Source organism: Vulpes lagopus, chromosome 23, assembly GCF_018345385.1.
Source record: "Vulpes lagopus strain Blue_001 chromosome 23, ASM1834538v1, whole genome shotgun sequence".
NCBI lineage: Eukaryota > Metazoa > Chordata > Mammalia > Carnivora > Canidae > Vulpes > Vulpes lagopus.
Genome location: NC_054846.1, coordinates 60,099,494 through 60,122,010, shown reverse-complemented (window position 1 = coordinate 60,122,010; position 22,517 = coordinate 60,099,494). Strand labels below are relative to the sequence as shown.

Below are 22,517 nucleotides of genomic sequence, written 5' to 3'. Positions count from 1 at the left end.
ATTACCAATTTCTAAAACCAAGTCTGCCTGGCCCCAGGCTAAGGGCTTTTAAACCCATTATCTCCTTGAATCACAACCCTGTTATGGTATTATTGTTAGCCCCAATTTACAGATGAGGAAATGAAGATCCAGACAGGCTAGGGGATTGCCTGAGGTCAGTGGGCTAGTAAGTCCTGGATCCAGAGTTCAAGTCTAGGTCAGACTCTAGGCTTTATGCTCTTGGTTCAACTCCTTGCTGTCTTTCCAGCTCCTGTTGATCAGAAAGATCAAAAGGACGGCATCATTCTCCCAGCTTCCTAGACATGGGCTTCTCTCTTCTTCTACATCTACTCTGGGTCCCTTCATCCCAGTGGGGAGGAGCACACGCCTTCCCAATTCATTAATCCATTCATTCATTCATCCATCATTTATTCAATCAAGTGCTCTGTTGGTCACAAGAGGGCAGGGGCCATGTCTGTGCACAACTGTGTAACCAGCACCTTGTAGACCCGTGTAGCCGTGGAGGAGATGGTGATCATACAAAGAAGACATGGTACCTTAGGAGCAGAGGCTGCAGAGGGAACTAGGAGAGGCATTTAATTCCACCACGGTTCCTTCGTTCCCTACTGTATGCAGGGCCCAGCCAATGGCAGGCTCATGGTAGATGCTTATAAGGCTTTGCAGAGGAAGTGTTTAGGACAGTCTTGAAGCAGGTATTAGAAGTTCACCAGGAGAGGGGCCCCTGGGTGGCTCGATTGGTGAAGCGTCCAACTCTTGTTTCTGCTCAGGTCATGATCTGAGGGTTGTGGGATCGGGCCCCTCATTGGGCTCTGTGCTCAGTATGGAATGTGCTGGAGAGTCTCTCTCCCTTTGCTCCTACCTCCAGCTTGCTCTCTCTCTCTCTCAAACAAATTAATAAAATCTTAAAACAAACAAACAAAGAAACAAACAAACAAACAGAAGGGGCCCCTGGGTGGCTCAGTCGGTTAAACATTTGCCTTTGGCTCAGGTCGTGAATCCTGGGATCAAGCCCCATGTCAGGCTCCCTGCTCAGTGGAGAGCCTACTTCTCCTTTTCCCTCTGCCCCTCCCCTTGCTTGTGCTTGCTCCTTCTATCTCAAATAAATAAATAAAATCTTAAAAAATAATAATTAGAAAAGAAATTCACCAGGAGAACAAATTGAGGAGGGAAGATATTCTAGCAGAGAGAGATGCTCCTGGAAAGGCCTAGTGGAGGGTGGGAGCTGGAATTGCTAGGGGCTCAATATGGCTGAAGTGTAGAATGTCTATGGAAGAATGATGGATAAATAGGCAGGGCTCAGGTCATGGGCCTTGTTAAGGAAGCTAGATTTTACACCAAGGGTATCGGGTAACTATTGAAGGGATTTAGCAAAAGGAGGACTGGTATTTCAGAAGTGTGGCTGATGCATGGGGGTCAGGGAAATGGCACTCAGGTCTCTAGGCCTGACAGGGTTCCTCTCTGCTTGAGGAAATGAGCCTTCTTTAGGACCTGGGTTAGGACTTCCTTTTAAGGACATAATAATGGTTCCCAAAGGGCTTCCTAGGTTGCCTTGAGTCCTGATCCACTGTGTTTTGTCCTCAGCTGTGTGCTGGGTTGCAGCCAATCTCTTCTTTCTAGAAGTACTGATATTTACAAATGATTTACATTTGTATAATCTGGGGCAAATTCTGGGGTTTACCGCTTGCTGATCTGTGCTTTGTTATGTAAAGGAGAGAGTGGGTGGGGCACCAGGAATTATGTTGGGCTGTGAATGTGTCCTGGGAGTTTGTGTTGAATATGGAACTAGGGGTACATGGACGTGGATAGTTTTCAGAGAATCAGTTTCCAGACCCTCAGATTCTACAGGTATTCTTTCCTGAAAGGAAACTGCTTTATTGGATTTTTTTTTTTTTAGATTTTGGTGTTTTGTTATTATTATTATTTTTTTAAGTAGGCTCCATAGCCAGCATGGAGCCCAGTGTGAGACTTGAACTCACAACCCTGACATCAAGACCTGAGCTGAAATCAAGAGACAGACACTTAACCTCTTAAGCCACTCAGGCCCCCCAGGCTGGATTCTTTTAAGCTCTCCTTGTGAACTCTTTCTTTCTTGCTTTCTTACTTTCTGGCTTTCTTGCTTGCTTTTTCCCTTGCTTTCTTTCAGTGGGCTTCATGCCCAATGTGGGGCTTGAACTCAAGACCTTGAGACTGAGGGTTGCATGTTCCACTGCTGAGCCTGCCTGGAGCCCCTAACTCGGCTTTGTTTCCCTTCTCGAGCTTTACTAGATTTGTCCTGAATCTTTTTATGGTGCATTGCTCGGGGCTATAAAACCAGAATGACAATTGGAGAATGCTTTGTTCCTTAGGGATTAGATAAAATAAACTGAAAGGGTGGTACCTCAATGTAGGCTCTTAGAATTTACTTTTCATTTTATTTTATTGTTATTTTTAAAGTAAGCTCTACACCCAGTGTGGGGCTTGAACTCATGACACTGACGTTGAGAGTCACAGGCTCCCAACTGAGCCAGCTAGGTGCCCCAGTAACCAGAGGTTTAATAGGTTGCCCAAGGCCACAGAGCTATTAAGTGGTAGAATCAGGACTTTAATTCCAGAGCCTCCTTTCTAGAATTTGTACCCTTAACCATTATGCTACTCTACTTTGAATTGAAGTGCCTTAGCTCTTTTATCTGTGTATTGTAGAATTAATTGGGACTTCAGTTGATTGTTGTGTGGATACAGATAAATTCATTTATAGAATTTTTTTTATTTTTTATTTTATTTATTTATTTTTTTAATAGAAAAATTTAAAAATGAAGATAGATTTTCTTACAGACAGAAAATTATTCTGGTTTGGCTAATTGGTTTGAGGGTGAGGATTGGCTTTGACAATTGGATTACATGGCAGACATTTTCCAAACACTGAACAAGCTACATCTAGAGCTCCATGGTTTAGATGAAAACCTATCTGAAAGCATGTTTCTAATAAGACAACACCAGAAAGTTCTGTCTTGGAACCTATTTTAACTTTTGAAAAATTTTAGTCATTATTGTAAAACGTGTGAGAGGGCCATGGCTTTTTCAAAATCTAATGGGGATTTGTAAGCAAAACCATGTGAAGACTTCTGGCATGTGGCTCGTGTACACATCACTGGCCATGTGCCTCAGGTGGGGATGAGGCTCCTGATCAGGTGAGCTGAAGTGACTTGTCCACGGATAAGCAGAAGCCCAAGTGAAGCAAGATTAGGCATTTCTGACTGCTGTGATTTCTATCACTCCATACTTCCTTCTTCATTCCTTGATGGTTTATTCGGCAAACATTTCCTGAGCACCTACAGATAGAGTAAAAAAATACACATTTTCTACTTTTTCTGGAATTTATATTCTAGTAGAAAAGACAATGAATAAACACATCCGATTTTTTTAGATAGTGACAAATGCTGGGAGCAAATGAGCAGGAGAATGTGCTAGAATATATGGGGCGGGCAGAGGGGTGGGTCAGGGAAGACTTCCCAGGGAGGTACTCTGTTATAAAGGAGCCTTGTGTATATATATGCTAAAGTGTGTGGGAGAGGTGGAGGAGAGATATTTAGGTCAAGGGAACAGCAAATGCAAAGACCCTGAGGCTGGAGAGAGCTTGGGGTGTTCTTGGGATAGAGAGAAGAACTCATAGATAACAACATGGAGATTTCTTTAAAAATTAAAAAATGGAAATAGCATACAATCCAGTAATTCTACTTCTGGGTATTTACTTGAGAAAACAAAGACACATTAAAAAAGAGGCATGCATCCCTATGTTTATTGTAGCATTATTTACAATAGCCATGATACGGAAGCTACCTAAGTGTCCATCAGCAGATGAATGGGTAAAGATGTGGTATATATATATATATATATATATATATATATATATATATATAACCACTACTCAGCCATAAAAAAGAGAAGGAAATCTTGCCATCTGTAACAACGTGGATGGACCTAGAGGGTATTATGCTAGTGAGATAAGTCAGACAGAAAGACAACTACCATATGACTTCACGTATATGTGGAATCTAAAAAGCAAAGCAAATGCATAAATAAAAATAGAAACAGACTCATAGGTGAAGTGAGTGAAGGGGGATAAGGGGTATCAACTTCCACTTATAAAATAAATAAGTCACGGGGATAAAAAGTACGACATAGAGAATATAGTCAATAGTACTATTATAATGTTGTATGGTGATAGATGGTCCCTACACCTATTATGGTGAGCATTTTGTAATGTAAATAATTGTTGAATCATTATATTGTACACCTGAAACTAATGTAGTACTGTATGTCAACTATACTTCAACTAAGAAATACATGTATTTGTATATAAAAGCAAGAACAGAGATATTGGGAGGGAGTGGTAAAATTCCACCAAGAAAGCAAGAAGTAGGTCATATAGGACCTTACCAGCCCCAGTAAGGATCCTTGTTCATCTCGAAGACAGAGAGAAACCATTGAGAGGTTTTAAGCTGAGTTGCTATACTCTGATTTATGGTTGTATTTGTTCGTTGTGGAGGGAGACAGAGTGGAAACCAAGATGGAAAAGATTTCAGGTAGACACCGGGGGTCTCCTCTACGGAGGGGTACTGAGATGAATAATGTTAATGGGAATGCAGAATGGTGTGGGATGCCGTCTGTCTTCTGGTTCTTATGAGGTATGTTGGTAACTCTTGCTATATTAACAAATCACTCTAAAATGTGGCAGCTTAAAACAACAATCGTTTTATTTTATCGTGATTCTGTGGGTCTGGCATTTGGGCAGAGTTCAGCTGAGCGGTTCTTCTGCTCTGTGAGCTGTCAGCTGGGGTCAGCGGCTTGGCTGTCTACAGATAATGGATGAGCTGGGCTGTACAGTCTAAGAAGGCTTTATTTAGGGGCACCTGGGTGGCTCAGTGAGTTGAGCGTTGGACTCTTGGTTTCCACTCAGGTCATGATCTCAGGGTCATGAGAGCCCACCCCAAGTGGGGCTCTGCTCAGTGGGGAGTCGGCTTGGAGAGTCTCTTCCTCTCCTTCTGCCCCTCTCTCTACTCACACGTGCACATGTTGGCTCTTGCTCAAATAAATAAATCTAAAAAAAAAAAAAAGAGAGAGAAAAGAAGCCTCCACTTACATACAGGTCTGGCACTTCTGTGCTCCTCTACGTGGCCTCTCTCTCCATATGAATAGATTGGGGCTTCATCATAGCATGCTAGCTTCAGGGTAATAAACTTTCTTTTAAAATTTATTTTATTATTTCTTTTTTTTTTGTCTTTCACAAGAACTTTATTTTTATTTATTTATTTATTAAAGATTTTATTTATGTATTCATGATAGACATAGAGAGAGAGAGAGAGAGAGGCAGAGACACAGGCAGAGGGAGAAGCAGGCTCCATGCCAGGAGTCCGACGCAGGACTCGATCCCAGGACTCCAGGATCGCACCCTGGGCCAAAGGCAGGCGCTAAACCGCTGAGCCACCCAAGGATCCCCTATTTTTTATTTAAATTCAATTAATTAGCATATAATATATTATTAGTTTCAGAGATAGAGTTCAGTGATGCATCAGTCTTGTATAATACCTGTGCCCATTACATCACAGGCCCTCCAGCTTTCTTATTTATTTATTTTAATTAATTAATCAATCGATAAATAAATAAATTAATTATTTAAATATTTTATTTATTTATTCATGAGAGACACAGAGAGAGAAGCAGAGACAGGCAGAGAGAGGAGCCGGTTCCCTGCTGGGAGCCCGATGTGGGACTCAATCCCAGGACCCCAGGATCATGACCTGAGCCGAAGGCAGATGCTCAACCGCTGAACTACCCAGGAGTCCCCCCTATTTATTTATTTTATTTATTATTTTTTTTTTAAATTTTTTTTTTTTTAAATTTTTATTTATTTATGATAGTCACAGAGAGATAGAGAAAGAGGCAGAGACACAGGCAGAGGGAGAAGCAGGCTCCATGCACCGGGAGCCCGACGTGGGACTCGATCCCGGGTCTCCAGGATCGCGCCCTGGGCCAAAGGCAGGCGCCAAACCGCTGCGCCACCCAGGGATCCACCTATTTATTTATTTTAAAAGCAAGCTCTGTGCCCTGGGTGAGGCTTGCACTTATGACCTCAAGATCAAGAGTTGCATGCTCTACTGACTGAGCCAGCGAGGTGCCCCAGTCTTCAACCTTATGGTCTTAGGTGTCCAAGAAGAACAAGAGTGGGGTTGCTAATCTTTCAAGGCCTGGTCTTGGAATGTACTACTTCTGCTATGTATTATTGTCAGAACCTGTCACAGAGCTAGCCCAGATCCAAGGGCAGGAGAAACAAACCCCACCTGTTAGTGGGAATGGCAAATAATATACTTATACTCCATCATTAATCTATCACACTAGGCTTCTGGGAACCATCATCCTGATGGTGCTGACTCACTTATAAATCTAAATCGCAATATACCATGTTGGCACTATTTATAGATCTTTATTCCTCACTGGATAGGGAGGACCTGGGAACAGGAGGTGTTTCGGTTTTGTTTTGTTTTTTCCTTATGTTTCCAGAACCCAACATATATAAGGCATTCAGGGAATGCTTTTGCAGCGAATGCACACATCACATAAGAATTCATTGCTTATCAAGCCACAGTATACCTTAAGGGGCCCCCGAGGAGCTGTCAAAAAGGCATGCAGATTCCTGGGCAAGACCCCAGTCCAGACCCTCTGAATCTAAATCTCTAGGGTAGAGGTTTTTAGTCTAGGCTGCACATTAAAATATACCGGTACTCAGGCCCCAGTTCCAGAGGCTCTGATGCCACTGATGAGCTGGACTCCTAAGCCCAGACAGTCGTATTTGTATACAATCTCAGATAATTCTGACGTGTAGCCCAGGTTAGGAACCACTGCCAGAGGACTAGAATCGGCCATCTTCACCTGACGTCCCCAGATGTTTCTGATGTAGGTGGTCCAGGAGAGGTGACTGTCCTCAGTTTGCCCAGGACTATCCTGATTTTAGCACCCCAAGTCTCACATCCCAGGAAATCCCTACTCCCACACAAACTGGCTCAGTTGGTCGCTATCAATGGGCCACTATTCAAGAAACATTGTAGATGAGGCAGTGAAAGCCCTCTTAAAGAATAACTACAGATATCTAATGAAAGCAATGATTTTCCCTCCTTACTTAAGGGACCCACATGGTCGTACCATGCTATCAAGCAGAGTCAGCTCCTCGAATGAAGGCCTCAGGGTCAATGTTTTCCTTCAGCCCCGTACCCTGATGTACTTGGTTAACCTGGCTTATTTTATTTTATTTTATTTTATTTTATTTTATTTTATTTTATTTTATTTATTTTTTTAACCTGGTTTAATAGGGTGTCCATCCCTGGTGATTTTTCCAGACTGTATTCCTTAGTGTACATGAGGCTGCTTTGAAAGCCTGACCACGATCAGCAAGGATGTTGTGTTGAGGACAGTATGAGATGCAGGATGAAGTTCTTGTGTCTACACCGGTGTGTATTATTACTACTGTTACTTAAATTGTAATAAGGTACAAAGACATGTGTCCTATCTTAGCTCTGGGGGAAGCAGTGTGGTTAGTGGAGAGCCCAGGATCTCCAGATGCCTCAGAAAAATGGGTTTGTGTCTCAGCTTCGGTGTGGCTAGGTAGGCACATGAGCACAGGGGCCTCTTTTGCTTTAGTTGTTCATCTGTAAAATGGGCATAGTAATGACATCATTCTTCCCAGGGCAGCCAGGAAGACCCACTGAAAGAGAGGAAGAGGTAAAAGTGGCTGTCGACTGGGAAGGGGAGGCATTGTGATTTTGTGGAATGGGGGAGACACAAACAAATTATTCTGCTGAGAGAGGCCTTGCTGAGGACCAAGGCCCTGGCTCCCCCACCCTGAACCACAGCCACAGTTGTGTGGGATTCCAAGGAAGAAGATTCACACGTAGTGGGCATGCACAGACCTCAGGAAGCACAGTGTCTCTACCTTAGTTGCCCTCACAGTGAGTGCAAGTTTGCTTTGCTTTAGGAATAAGAAAAACTTTTGGGAAAGGGGGTTTGTGAGGGCATTTCTGTTTTGTTTTGTGTTTAAATCGCTTGCGTATTTGTTGCAAGTGTATCCTCAGAGAGGTAGCAAAAAGAAAACAACCACAGCCACAAACCCATAATATTGAAAAGCCGGTTCTTAATTTCTGTAGCTAAAAAAGCACTCTTTCAGGCTATAACCACAGAGATGGCTGCAGGCCTCTGGAACTGGGCATAATGATGGTCTGCAGTGTGATGAAGGAGGCTGTTAATCTCCGTGGCCCAGAAGCCCAATCTGTGGCCTCTCCAATTACCAAGGTTGCCTGGCAACACCACCAAAAACGTCCCCACCAGGCCCGGCTGGGCAAAAGTTGGGTACACCCAGCCCAGCCTCCTGGGTTCCCAGGCCACATCAAGGCTGGACTCAGCCTTGGGCAGGGGCCCTGCCTGGTACCAATGAATGGGTGGGGCCAGCGGTTTAAAGAAACAATTCAGGTATTTAAAAACCTACTCATTTGAATGCAAGCAGGAAAGCGGCACAAACTAATGATCAAAAGTCTCTTCTGCCAGAGAGGAGTTGTCCTAAGGTGGGTGGCCTTGCCTGTGCTCTCCTGGGGGAGGTGAAGAAGGTGAAGGTGAGCCGGACTTAGACATTTGGGTTTTCAGAGAGGCAAATCCTTTTCCTTCCCTGGGTGCCTGTTTCTCTCTTGACTCCCGTGGGCAGCAGTGGGAATGGTGGGGATTCCCAGCCCCAGACTCAGGCCCATGACCTGCCCCTTCTACAGCTGTCATTTGGAAACTCCCAGGCTCTGGTCTGGGTCTGTGTGTGGGGGAGTTGGAGGAAGATGAAGGAGAGTAGGGGAGAGGGAAGGATGGATGTGAGTAGTCAACATGAAGGTGTGCACTTCTTTAACACTTGGTGTGCAGAAACCAGAGGGCAGAGGCTCACACCGGGTCTGGAGTCAGACGCCTGGGGCTCTTGGCCCAGCCCTCCCATCACTGGTGGGATTACCTTGATTAAGGTACTTGGAAGCCTGCGTTTCCTTAACTACCCAATGAGGATGTTATAATCTTTTTAAAATTTAATTTAATTTTTAAAAATATCTTATTCGTGAGAGGCACCCAGAGAGAGGCAGAGACCCAGGCAGAGGGAGAAGCAGGCTCCCCATGGGGAGATCCTGATGCAGGACTCGATCTCGGGACCCCGGGGTCATAACCTGAGCCGAAGTCAGGTGCTCAACCACTGAGCCACCCAGATGCCCCTCTTATTTTATTTTTTTATTTTCATTTTTGGTTATTATCCTATTTTATGAGGTTGTTGTGAAAATTAATGAAGAGATTGCTCCTCAAAGGCTTAGCATAGAATCTGGCAGGTAGGAAGTGCTCACCATTTCGGCAAATCTTATTATTTCATTTGTTTCTTACAATAATTCTATAGGATACTGAAGGGAGAAGGGGGGGGGTCTGCTTTATAGCCGAGGAAACTGAGACACAGGGAAATTAAGGGGTGTGCTGGGAGCAGAACTCGGGTCTTCACGGTGCCCAGCAAAAAGGCAGGTGACAAGCCCTGTTGTAGCCATTGCAGAGTGGTGGCCTTGGGGGTCTCCTCTGAGGGCTCCGTGACAGCAGAGGATGGGGTGGGGAGGGGGGTGCAGAGGAACAGGGCGGTGGAGGGCACTTTTCAACACAAAGTGTTATAAGGCTCTTGGTTAATGTGGTCTTCGTAGAATTCCCCTCTCCTTCCTTCTAGTATTCTTTTAAATAAACTCTATTTTGGAATAATTTTAGATATACAGAAAAGTCGCAGAGAGTTTATTTACCCTTTACCCAGACGCTAGGATTTTCCGAACACCTCCTGTGTGCCAGGAACTTTCTGGGCACAAGGAATCCAGCAATAAAAGTGCCTCTGGTTTCCACTGGAAGATCAGAGTCTGTGAGAGGAGTGGGCCCCCGGAGCCCCTAGTTTATGGTTCTCCATGTCACTTGTCAGAGACCTGCTACATCTATTAAATTAGTTTTTTCAGGGGTACCCGGGTGGCTCAGCAGTTGAGCATCTGCCTTCAGCTCAGGTCATGATCCCCGGGTCCTGGGATCGAGTCCCACGTCGGGCTCCCTGCATGGGGCCTGCTTCTCCCTCTGCCTGTGTCTCTGCCTCTCTCTCTCATGAATAAATAAATAAAATATTTAAAGATTTTATTTATCTATTCCTGAGAAACACAGAAAGGCAGAGACACAGGCAGAGGGAGAAGCAGGCCCCATGCAGGGAGCCTGACGTGGGACTCGATCCCGGGTCTCCAGGATTAGGCCCTGAGCCAAAGGCAGCCTTTATTTAGGGGCTGCCCTAAATAAAATCTTTAAAAAAAAAAAAAAGAGTTTTTTCAGGAGTGGGGCCCAGGAGGCTGTATAAAAACATGTTGAAAAACAAATGTTCGAGGGGATTCTAAGGCAGAACTAGTTTGGGGGAACTACTGGTATCTTGCAGACCATCCATTTGACCCCGCAGATGAGAGCCAGGGCTCAGAGCAGGGGAGCGACTGGCTCCAGGCTGCACAGCCGGGTAGTGGCAGGGTCTAGGCCAGAGAGCAGGTCCCCTGGTTCCATGTCTCCCTGTCTCCCCAACGCAGAACAAGACAGGAGTTTAACTTGCCAACAGGAAGACCCCACATAGAGCTTAGAAGAATTTCTTGGCTACTCGAGTGTTAGCAGGTTCTTGGTGCCAAGGGACGGAAAACTGATTCTGGCTGATGGACACCAGTGAATGAATCTGATGGAAGGCACATTGGGTAGGAAGAGAAAAAACTATTTCTTGACTCGTACTCACATTTCTGACACCAAATATGTGGGTTTTTTCACACGGGGCATTTCTGACACCAGCTACCCCACCGGGTAAGGACTCAGTGCCCATGACTGCTCCCTGCTTCAGATGCCAGTTGCAAGTCTGGGCTTCCAGTACTTTTGATCAACTGGCTATAAATTGGGGTTCCTATGACCCCCTCCTTGCTAGAGGAGCTAGAACAGCTCACAGACTTTACTTATTATTACTGATTTTTTTTTCTTTGAAATATATAAAGGAGACAACTCAAGAACAGCCAAATGGAAGAGATGCGTGGGGCAGGGCGGATGGGAAAGGATGCAGAGCTTCCATGAGATCTCTGGGTGTTTCATTCTCCCGGTGCCTTACTGTGCTTACCAACCTGGAAGCTCTCTGAGTCTTCTGTGGTTTTTTTGTTTGTTTTAAATATTCTATTTATTAATTCATGAGAGACATAGAGAGAGAGGCAGAGACACAGGCAGAGGGAGAAGCAGGCTCCCTGCAAGGACCCTGATGGGGGATCAAATCATGCCCTGAACCAAAGGCAGATGCTCAACCACTGAGCCACCCAGGCGTCCCCAAATCTTCTGTTTAGAGTTTTCATGGAGGTTCCATTACATAGGCGTGATTGGCTATTGACCATTGCTGATTCAACTCAAACTCTAGCCCTTCTTCCCTTCCCAGAGGTGGAAAATTCCAACCCTCTAAACACAGGGTTATTTCCTCAGGCAACCAGCCCCCATCCTCCAAGAGTCACTTCATTAGCATGGGCTTATGAATAACAGAAGTTGCTCCTCCGACCCCTGTCACTCAGGAAATTCCAAGGGTTTTCCAACTCTGCCAGGAACTGGGGATGAAGACCAAATATATGTATCTTTGTACAGCACAATATCACTGGTAGGTTACAAAATCCCTGGAAGGCTGCAGAAACAAGGTTTGGGAAATAAGCGGAGACAAAAGGAGACCAGGCATGTAGAACTACACCCAGATCACATTGCAGGGCCTGGTAGGTGAAGGCGGCCCCCCTGCTACCCCTGCTGTGTGCTCATTGCTACCACCTGCATCAATGATGCCACTGTGACCCCAAGGGCATGGACACTGGATCCAGCCGCCACTGCTTTCGAGTGCACCATTGTAAAGAACTTACCCAGTTTTGAAGCTCCAGCCTCAAACATCCTAAGCAAGTGTGGCTAATGGGTGAAGCTTAAGTCACTACCTGAGCTCAGGACCTGGGCTCAGGTACCCTCTGTAGTGGGAAGTGGTCCCTCCTGCCCATCATTCATGAGATGAAGGATTCCCCAAGAACCCTGACAAGTGACCTTTATCTAAGTGTTATCAAAAGAAGACACTGGGAGCCCTTGACGTGTGCAGATTCAACACTTTCAGTTTTGCATTTCATTATCTACCCTCAAAGGCCCGTTGTAAGTGGATGTGAATTGGATGACTTTGCTGCAGCCAGTCATTCAGGAGCTAGTGAGCCAGGCCTACTGTTCCTCTTGGGCTCGCCTGTCTTCACTCTTCTCTACTAGTTACAGCCTTTGGGTAACCTGCATGCAGTGACGAAGATCTTTCTTTTGTGTTGGAGGAGTAGAAGAGACTCCTAAAAATAAATCACTTGATAGTGCTAGAAATAGAAATGAGAAGAAAGTGAAGAAGCTTGAGAAAGTGACTTTTTTTGTGTATGTGTGTGTGGCCAAAAATAGAAGTGGAGGATAAAATTGGCATGGAATGTCGGGTTCAGCGGTGCCTAGGATTTCTGGGGGAGCTACTATGTGTGTCACATAGCTACAAGGAAAGGTGCTTTGGGAAATTGTCCTAATTGGTGTTTCAGCCAGTGCAGAAATTGCTCTTCGAGAGACAGGTTAAACTTGGCTTAAAGACGAAGAGGCAGGGATCCCTGGGTGGCGCAGCGGTTTGGCGCCTGCCTTTGGCCCAGGGCGTGATCCTGGAGACCTGGGATCGAGTCCCACGTCGGGCTCCCGGTGCATGGAGCCTGCTTCTCCCTCTGCCTGTGTCTCTGCCTCTCTCTCTATCTCTCTGTGACTATCATAAATAAATAAAAATTAAAAAAAAAAAAAAAAAGACGAAGAGGCACAGTGAACTAACCAAGGTTCTATTTTCTTTTCTTCTTTGGGACCTTGAGTGCAAAGGGTTGAACCTGGTCAATTAATACTCCTCACATAACAAACTTTATAAATAACCCTACATCTACATTTATGGAATTATTTAGGGTCTGAAATGCAATTGCTTAAAATTTTCTGGCTATAATTTATGACTTGATCTTGGGAGACACTATGTGGTATATTCAGTTTCCTGAAAGAGCTTTGGAAAAATCTTGTGCCATTGTACAGGATCTCCTGTGTAAATCTCCTTATGGAAATCTTTTTCTACTTTTTTTTTTTTTTTTTTAAGGCAGAAGAGTGTTCTGGGTAAATGAGTAGGACCCCACCCTTTCCAGTCCTTGGCCAAGACAATGGCTCTATGATTCATCACATGAGCAATGCTTATTCCAGATAAAGTTGGGATGTAGGGAAGTTCTTTCCACTTTTCCTCTTAAGAATACTTGCTGGGGTGCCTGGCTGGCTCAGTTGGTAGAGCATATGACTCTTGATCTCAGGGTTGTGAGTTTGAGTGCCATGCTGGGTGTGGAGCCTACCGAAAAAAAATTAGAATACCTGCCAGCCATTAAGGGAAGGTCTTTAGCTTTTGGTGCACAGGGGGACATCTTCGTTTTTAACTCGGAGGCTATGAGTCTTTTCTACTCCTGTAATTTTTTTTTTAAAGATTTTATTTATTTATGAGAGACACAGAGAGAGAGGCAGAGACACAGGCAGAGGGAGAAGCAGGCTCCATGCAGGGAGCCTGATGTGGGACTCGATCCTGGGACCCCAGGGTCATGCCCTGAGCTGAAGGCAAAGCCACCGGTGAGCCACCCAGGCGTCCCTCCTCTAACGTTCTTTTTAACAATCTACTTTTATTGCTCCACACTGGTAGGATGAGAACTTTTCACAGCAGTGCCACCCAGTTTTGATCTGTGTGTGTGTGTGTGTGTGTGTGTGTGTGTGTGTGAGTGTGTGTGTCAGAGAGAGAGAGAGAAAGATTTCAACAAGAGTTGACAGCCACCTGATAAAGATAAAAGGTAGGAGGTGAGGCATCACATCAAGCCAATATTAAAGACAGGTCATGAAACTTGGAAGATCTTTGCTTAGTGAGTAAGAAAGCAGTCAGTGCAATAATAATTCCACTCCATACGCAACACCATGATGAGAGTGACCAAGTGAATAATTTGACAGCTGCAATGCTTTTATATCTCTCCAAGAGTATGATGTGTTGTCATCATTGCTGCCTTGTTTTGAGGCGCCTGCTTTGTTTAATTGGGCCTTCAAAAATTCTAAATCTAAAGTATGTTTCTGGAGACTCTCTCCCAACTTTGACCTGTAGAGCCCATGGAGTATCCGGACCACGCCTATGCAAGGACAAAATTAATGGCCTAACCTTAGATTAGCCTAGGGAGGAAAACCTTGGACCTAGGAGCAGAGGTCCTGCTGAGCAGACTTCAGCAGAGTATAAGGAAGAGCTACCTAAGAATTAGAACTGCCAGAAAACTGAAGTTCTTTGTAATTTTTCGCTACGATAAATAGTTCTGCACTGAACATTTTGAAATATAGCTCTTGCACTTGCTCAGATACATTTGGGGGATAGATTTCTACCAGTAGAGTGGTTCTGTTGAAAGGTGTATGCTTTTCATATTTTGTAGCTACTGCCCAATTGCCTTCCCAGAAGGCTGCACCCATTTCTCATAGCCTCATAAATATGAATAATCTTTTCTTTTCTTTTCTTTTCTTTTCTTTTCTTTTCTTTTCTTTTCTTTTCTTTTCTTTTCTTTCTTTTCTTTTCTTTCTTTTCTCTTTTCTTTTCTTTTCTTTTCTTCTTTTCCTTTCTTTTTTCTTTTCTCTCTCTTTTCTTTTCCTTTCCTTTCGGAAATCTTTTTCATTGTTTGATCGGTAATTTCTTCAAGGTGGTGAACTGGGCTCTCAGGAACTTAGGTGGGGGAGCAGAAGATAAACAAGAGTGGGAGGGACAGGGAATGCCAGAGACTGGAAGCACACCTGTGAGCATTGAGCAGCAGATGGTGGAGAGCTGCTTCACCAGGGGGAGGCCCCTGTCTCCAAGGAACAGGGCACACAAACAGAGCTGGAAGTCAGAATGTGAGTGTCATTGAGAAGAGAGGTAAAAACCAAATTGCTGCAGTTGCTACCAACATGTTCGTCTATTGCTGGAGCCAGAAGGAGCTAGAACTGGTTGTCAGATCTCGTTACTGGACATGCCAAGGAAGAGAGCAGACCCACTGTGAGTCCTGGCCAAGCTGAATGGGTTGTATATCTTTGTAGCACAGGGAATACATTTTTCTAAAATACCTGAAATGCTGGGCTTGACTTTCTAAAATTTCTAGAAATTTTGAAATCGAGAGAAGACAAAATTTTGAGGAAATATGATCCTTAGTTTTTAAAGCTCTTTTTAAGCTTTAAAGTTGTATTAACAATGTAGAATTAAAATTGTTTTTAAAGATTTTATTTACTTGGGAGAGAGAGCGCGAGAGTGAGCATGAGCAAGAGAAAGAGCAGAGGGAGAGGGAGAAGCAGACTCCCCGCTGAGCAGGGAGCCTGACCATGTGGGACTCCATCCAGGACTCTGGGATCATGAGCTGACCCGAAGGCAGACACTTAACCGACGGAGCCACCCAGGCGCCCTTAACAACGTAGAATTTAATTTCCTTATAAAATGATCATGTATGGCATCTGTATTTACAGTAGAGCTTATTAATACAATGTTAACCATCCCTAACTGAACTTATTTAATTAGTTAATTTTAAGATTTTACTTTACTTTTTATTTTCTAAAATGTTTTCTGTTTTTTTTTTTATTTTTTATTTTATTTTTTTTTTATGATAGTCACAGAGAGAGAGAGAGAGGCAGAGACACAGGCGGAGGGAGAAGCAGGCTCCATGCACCGGGAGCCCGATGTGGGATTCGATCCCGGGTCTCCAGGATCGCGCCCTGGGCCAAAGGCAGGCGCCAAACCGCTGCGCCACCCAGGGATCCCTCTAAAATGTTTTCTAATGATTTTATTCATTTATTCATGAGAGACACAGGGAGAGGCAGAGATACAGACAGAGGGAGGAGAAGCAGGCTCCACGCAGGAGCCCGATGCAGAACTCAATCCTGGAACTCTAGGATGACGACCCAAGCCAAAGACTGATGCTCAACCACTTGAGCCACCCAGGTGTCCCTACTTCACTTTTTAAAGAGTAATCTCTATACCCAACATGGGGCTCAAACCTACAACCTTGACATCGAGAGTCTCATGTTTTACTGACTGAGCTAACCAGGGGTCCTTGAACTTTTATTACTGATTTTTTAATAAGATTATTTATTTATTTATTTGACAGAGAAAGGGAGAGCACAAGCAGGGGGAGTGGCAGGCAGAGGGAGAGGGAGAAGCAGGCTCCCCACTGAGCAAGGAGCCCGATATGATATCGGACTCAATCCCAGGACCTTGGGATCATGACCTGAACTGAAGGCAGACACTCAACCAACTGAGCCACCCAGGTGCCCCCCCCTTTTAAGATTTTATTTATTTATTCATGAGAGACACACACAGAGAGAGAGAGAGGCAGAGACACAGGCAGAGGGAGAAGCAGGCTCCATGCGGGGAGCCCGGTGTGGGACTTGATCCCAGGTCTCCAGGATCATGCCGTGGGCCAAAGGCAGGTGCCCAACTGCTGAGCCACCCAGGCTTCCCCAGATACCCCATTTTTAAAATATTTTGTTTATTTATTTTAGAGAGAGTGAGTGGCAGGGAGTGGGGGGAGGAGCAGCTGAGGGAGAAAGACAAGCAGATTCCTTGATGGGTGCAGAGCCTGACATGGGGTTTCACCCCACAACACAGATCATGACCTGAGCCAAAAATAAGAGTCCAACACTCAACCGACTGAGCCACCCAGGTGCCCCGAACTTATTTTTAAAATGCTTTAATATTTGCTGTTAAAAGCTGCAGATCTTAAATCCGCACTGTGTTTTGCCAATTATGAGAAGTTGTGAAACTAGAAACAATCACCAACATTCAAGGAAAATTCATGAAACAGTGAGGTCTATAGACTTAGTGTCTGACCCTGGGGAGGGTGGGTGAGTGGGGAGGGTAGAAGATGTAGAGGAGGGAACTTTCTTCTCAGAAAAGTTGCTGGGGAAAAGTAACATAAAAGGGGAATTCTCTTCTTCTCTAAATTTACTGAATATAATCTATTGTTATGTGGAAACTGCCTAATGAACTATTTTAAACAATAAATTCAGTATGAGTTGATTCCAGTAACTTGCAGTCTGAAAATAGGCCCTAGACTCAGCCCTATCCCTTTCATCTTTCCATCCATCCATCCATCCATGCACACACCCACTCATCTATCCATAGCTAATAATAACTAGTAATTGTGGAGTGTTTATTATGTGCCAGATACTATTCCAAGTGCTTTACATGCATTACCTTGGATGATCTTTCCAACAATGTTACAAGGTAAGGTCTATCATTATCCCCACTTTATTTTTATTTTTTTGAATTATCTCCACTTTAAAGTGTAATCTGAGAGTTTTCCAGTAAGTTTTTTTTTTAAGTTTTTATTTATTCATGACAGAGACAGAGAGAGAGGCAGAGACACAGGCAGAGGGAGAAGCAGGCTCCACGCAGGGAGCCTGATGTGGGACTCGATCCTGGGACTCCAGGATCACACCCCAGGCCAAAGGCAGTGGTAAACCGCTGAGCCACCAGGGCTGCCCTCCAGTAAGTTAAATATAGAATTACTATATAGCTTAGCAAGTCCACTCCTAGGTATATACCTCAAATAATTGAAAGCAGGTGTTCAAACAATGCACAGGGATGTTCATAGCAACTCTATTCACAATATCCAAAGACAGAAACAATCTAAATGTCCTTCAACAGTCCAACAGATAAACAAAATATGTTTATATATCTGTACAATGCAGTGTTATTCAGCCATAAAAAGGAATGAAGTACTGGGTTACCTGGCTGGCTCAGTCAGTAGAGCACATGACTCCGTTTTTTTTTTTGTTTTTTTTTTTAAGTTTTTATTAAATTCCAGTTAGTAAACATACAGGGTAGTATTAGTTTCAGGTGTAGGTTTAGTGATTCATCACTTACATGCAACACCCAGTGGTCATCACAACAAGTGACCTCCTTAATCCCCATCACCTATTTCATACATCCCTCCACCCTCCCACCTCCTCTTTCTCCCACCTGTAACTATTGATCTCAGGGTTGTGAGTTCAAGCCCCACACTGGGTGTGGCACCTACTTAAAAAAAAAAAAAAAAAGGAACAAAGTACAGATACAGGGCACAACCTGGATCAACCTTGCAAACTTACTACTGAGAGAAGCCAGACTCAAAAGGCCTCATGTTGTATGATTCCATTTTCTTTTCTTTTAAAGATGTTATTTATTTATTTATTTATTTGACAGAGAGTGAGAGGGAGAGAGAGGGAGAGAGGCACAAGCAGGGGGGGGAGTGGCAGAGGGAGAGGAAGAAGCAGGCTCCCTGCTTCTTAAAAAAATCTTAAAAAAAAAAATAAAATGGCTGGGGATCCCTGGGTGGCGCAGCGGTTTGGCGCCTGCCTTTGGCCCAGGGCGCGATCCTGGAGACCCGGGATCGAATCCCACGTCGGGCTCCCGGGGCATGGAGCCTGCTTCTCCCTCTGCCTATGTCTCTGCCTCTCTCTCTCTCTCTCTGTATGACTATCATAAATAAATAATAAAAAAAAAATAAAATGGCTAAAGTGGTACACTTTAGGTTATGTGTATTTTACCACAATTAAAAAAATGCAATCTGAGGCTCAGAGAATTTAAGTGACGTACCTAAGTTTACAGTTGACATGTAGTAGAGCTCTGTCCTAATCCCAGTCTTCCGGCTCCATGGATCATGTTTTTTAAAAAAAGTTACTGTGAAAAACCTTATTTGGGGTCATTTAGGAAATTTAGATGCATGAACCTAAGCTGAAAATAGCAGTATTATATCATTGGTGAAGCACATATTGGTGACACAAACACTGTATCTAATCTTCACAAGGACTTTGAAAGTTTCACATTATTTGTGTGTGTGTGTGTGTGTGTGTGTGTGTGTGAAATATACATAACTTAAAATTTGCCTTTTTAACCATTTTTAAATGCTTTTTTTAAAAAAAGATTTTATTTATTCATGAGAGACACACAGAGAGAGAGGCAGAGACACAGGCAGAGGGAGAAGCAGGCTCCATGCAGGGAGCCCGATGTGGGACTCTATCCCGGGTCTCCAGGATCACGCCCTGGGCTGAAGGTGGCACTAAACCGCTGAGCCACCCGGGCTGCCCCCATTTTAACCATTTTTAATTTTAACCATTTTTAAGTGTACAATTCAGTGGCATTAACTATCTTAAATTGTTGTGCAAGTCTCATTACCATCCATCTCCAGGACTTTTTTGTCTTCCCAAACTGAATCTTTGTACTCATAAAACATACAGCCCCCCATCACCCACCCCCCACCCCACAACTACTAATCTTTTTTTCTTTTTTTTCCCAACTACTATTCTATTGTTTATGGTACCAGGCTCTAGGCCATTGTCTATGGTTGCTAAGAAAAATAAGACAAGGTTATTCCTCTGGTCTGTCTGGTGTTAGAACCCCATCCTCTAGGGACCTTGCCACTAGCTCCTCTTCAGCAGGTTAGAGAGGTCCAGTTGCAGGATGAGCATGTTGCTGAAGCCCCCAGAGGGGATGCCCATGGCTGGGGAGGAGGAAAAGGCAGTCAGTGGAGGCAGTGAATGAATTATGGTTGAGATGAAAGACAGAGGGAGAGATTTCAATAGGAAAATCTGTTAGGAAGGTTGAAGACGAAGAGAATTGGGAACCGAATCATTCCTTTTTACTTCAGGTAATTCTGAGGAGTACGTGAGATTTTGCAGTGAGGCTGTGCTTTGAAATGCCAAGGGGGCTCTGCATACGTGTTTGGGACTCACATCATTCCGGAAGTGGATTTGTTTGAAGGGCATAACTCAGGAGATTGATTTCAGTGGGGCATGCAGATGACCAGCTGGTTAGGGTATAGATTCCTCCTTCAAGACACTGGGCCCCAAAGGGAAGGGGAGAAATAGTATAGGAGTTGAGACTCTAGGATCAGGTAAAGTTGTCTTAGATATGTCTTTCTTAGTTTTTTTATTTTTTATTAAAATAGTAATACATGGATAGCCCGGGTGGCTCAGCGGTTTAGCACCACCTTCAGCCCAGGGCGTGATCCTGGGGTCCCAGGATTGAGTCCTGCATCGGGCTCCCTGCATGGAGCCTGCTTCCCCCTCTGCCTGTGTCTCTGCCTCTCTCTCTGTGTGTGCCTCTCATGAATAAATAAAATCATAAAAACAAATAGTGATACATACTTTAAAAAATCAAATAGGGGCACCTGGCTGGCTCAGTCAGTAGAGTGTGCGACTCTCGATCTCGGGGTTGTGAGTTCAAGGCCCATGTTGGATGTAGAGATTACTTAAAAATAAAATTTAAAAAACTCTTCAAATATAAACAGAGGTGGATTTTCTCTGAGACTAAGAGCTTAAATGTCAGGTCTCTCATTTGCATGGGCTCCTTCAAAGGCCGTGTATCCACTTTTGCAATTTTTATATTTTGTAATTTTTTAAATAAATTTTATTTATTTATTTATTTATTTATTTATTTATTTATTTATTTATGCTAGTCACAGAGAGAGAGAGAGAGAGAGAGAGAGAGAGAGAGAGAGGCAGAGACATAGGCAGAGGGAGAAGCAGGCTCCATGCACCAGGAGCCCGACGTGGGACTTGATCCCGGGTCTCCAGGATCACGCCCTGGGCCAAAGGCAGGTGCTAAACTGCTGCGCCACCCAGGGATCCCCTATATTTTGGAATTTTAATTTTATATTATTTTTTCCAAGATGAACCTCAGAAGGGAAAGGAGATCGTTTAGCTGGTCAAGACTTGGTTCAGTTATGCAGTGTGCATGGTTTAAGCTCTGAGATGCATCACCTCACAACAAACACCTCATCTCTTACACTGAAGGTTGACTTGACAGTCTGTGGCAGAGGGGAATGAAGGGGAATACAAAGTAAAGTTTCTATTTCAAGGCCCTAGTCCATCCTTTTAGGTAGTGGCAATAGAGGAAACCAGAAGTGATCCCTGGGAGTTCTTTCCCTTATCTGGGGAGACCCTCATACTTTGTCACAACTGAATACTGATGATGAGGGTATGGATATTATAAGTATTTGGAAACCAGATCTTTAATTGCCTTCTATTAATATACAGGAAAGCCTTGGAAACCAATGGTTATGCTAGAGAGCCCAGGAAAGAGTCATGGCCCAAGGACTATGGGGTTATCTGTTTTTCACTGACATTCATGGCCCTTTCAGGTGGAGGGAGGACTCAGGACTATGGCTGCTGATGGTGATTTGGAGATGGAGGATGTGAATCTGAATATGGGTAGAGACATGAAAGGAGAGCTGGAAGAGGAGAAGGAAATGCAAGAGGACTGGAGAAGCAAAGATCACTTCAAGAATAAAAAGGTCCACAGGGTTGTCTCAAAATGGATGCTTCCTGAAAAGGTCCGAAGAACATACTTGGAGAGAGCCAACTGCTTCCCACCCTCTATATTCATCATCTCCATCAGCCTTGCGGAGGTGAACATGTTGGGCGGGGAGTGCTAGAGCAAGTAGCACTTGCTGGGTGGGGGAGGGAGGAGGAGGAGGCTTTGACTTCATCTAGTCAAAGTGGATAACACGTGGGAAAAGAGCTTGGTAGTGGCCAGTACAGCACACATGGAACTCAACAGCACCCTCTCTGGAGCCCCCTTAGGTCCATCTTCCCTATGATTGCAGCCACTTTCAGCCAGGGGTTGAGGTTTATTTTTCAAGCAACCGCCCCACCCAGTAGTGACTATGATTTTCAGTGGCTTCGTTTCATTTTAATTGTTGGGGCTTTAGAAGCCAAATCATCTTGGAGTCGCAAATTGGTCTCATGAACCGACTTGGATTGGTAAGGTCTTTCTGTGGAGCCATTATAGGAGCCTCACCAGAAGAGCTGTGGGCTGCCTCCAGATTTCAGTAGGGGGAAAAAATGGGATCCCCTACTGATGTCTACTGTGGGCAGCCTGTAGTGTGTTTTGACTCTGATCTAGTCAGCCCTTTGATTTTCCAGAAAAGAGTACAACACCCAGAGAAGTGGAATGACTTGCCCAAGGTCACATACTTAGTGACTGGGCCAGGACTGGGCTTCTCCTGAGCCTCATTGTGCCTACCTTTTCCTCCTTCACCACAATGCCTCATAAAGGAATGGGCAGGGCATGGATGTGTGTGGGGTGTGACTTTGGGGTCATTAGGAAGTTTCTAACGTAATCCTCTTAATTCCCATCGATGTCATCCCTGGCGACATGAGGCTTCATCACTTAGTTAAGGCTTCTGTTCTGTAAGGTTATTACTGTTCCCTTTCCCCTCATCTACTCCTTGCAAGCCAGCAGCGACTTAATTCACATTAACTTGTAAGTGAAAGACTAAATGATGGGAAGGGGCAGTGAGAGCAGAGGGTATTTAAGGGGGTTGAGGGGTTCTTTGTATTTGGTCTCGGGCTGCTCCTAATCACTGGAGGAAGTAGGA

At 44.3% G+C, this 22,517-nt stretch overlaps 1 protein-coding gene across 1 annotated transcript in view; it reads left to right on the top strand.

Annotated features, from left to right (window-relative positions):
• Positions 1-22,517, top strand: part of RHBDL2 (rhomboid like 2) — a 49,110-nt gene that overhangs the window by 1,337 nt on the left and 25,256 nt on the right. Inside the window, 1 exon segment of the mRNA XM_041738427.1 lies at positions 21,279-21,545. Within this exon segment, the coding sequence (XP_041594361.1) occupies positions 21,300-21,545 (246 nt within the window). The 5' untranslated portion in view covers positions 21,279-21,299.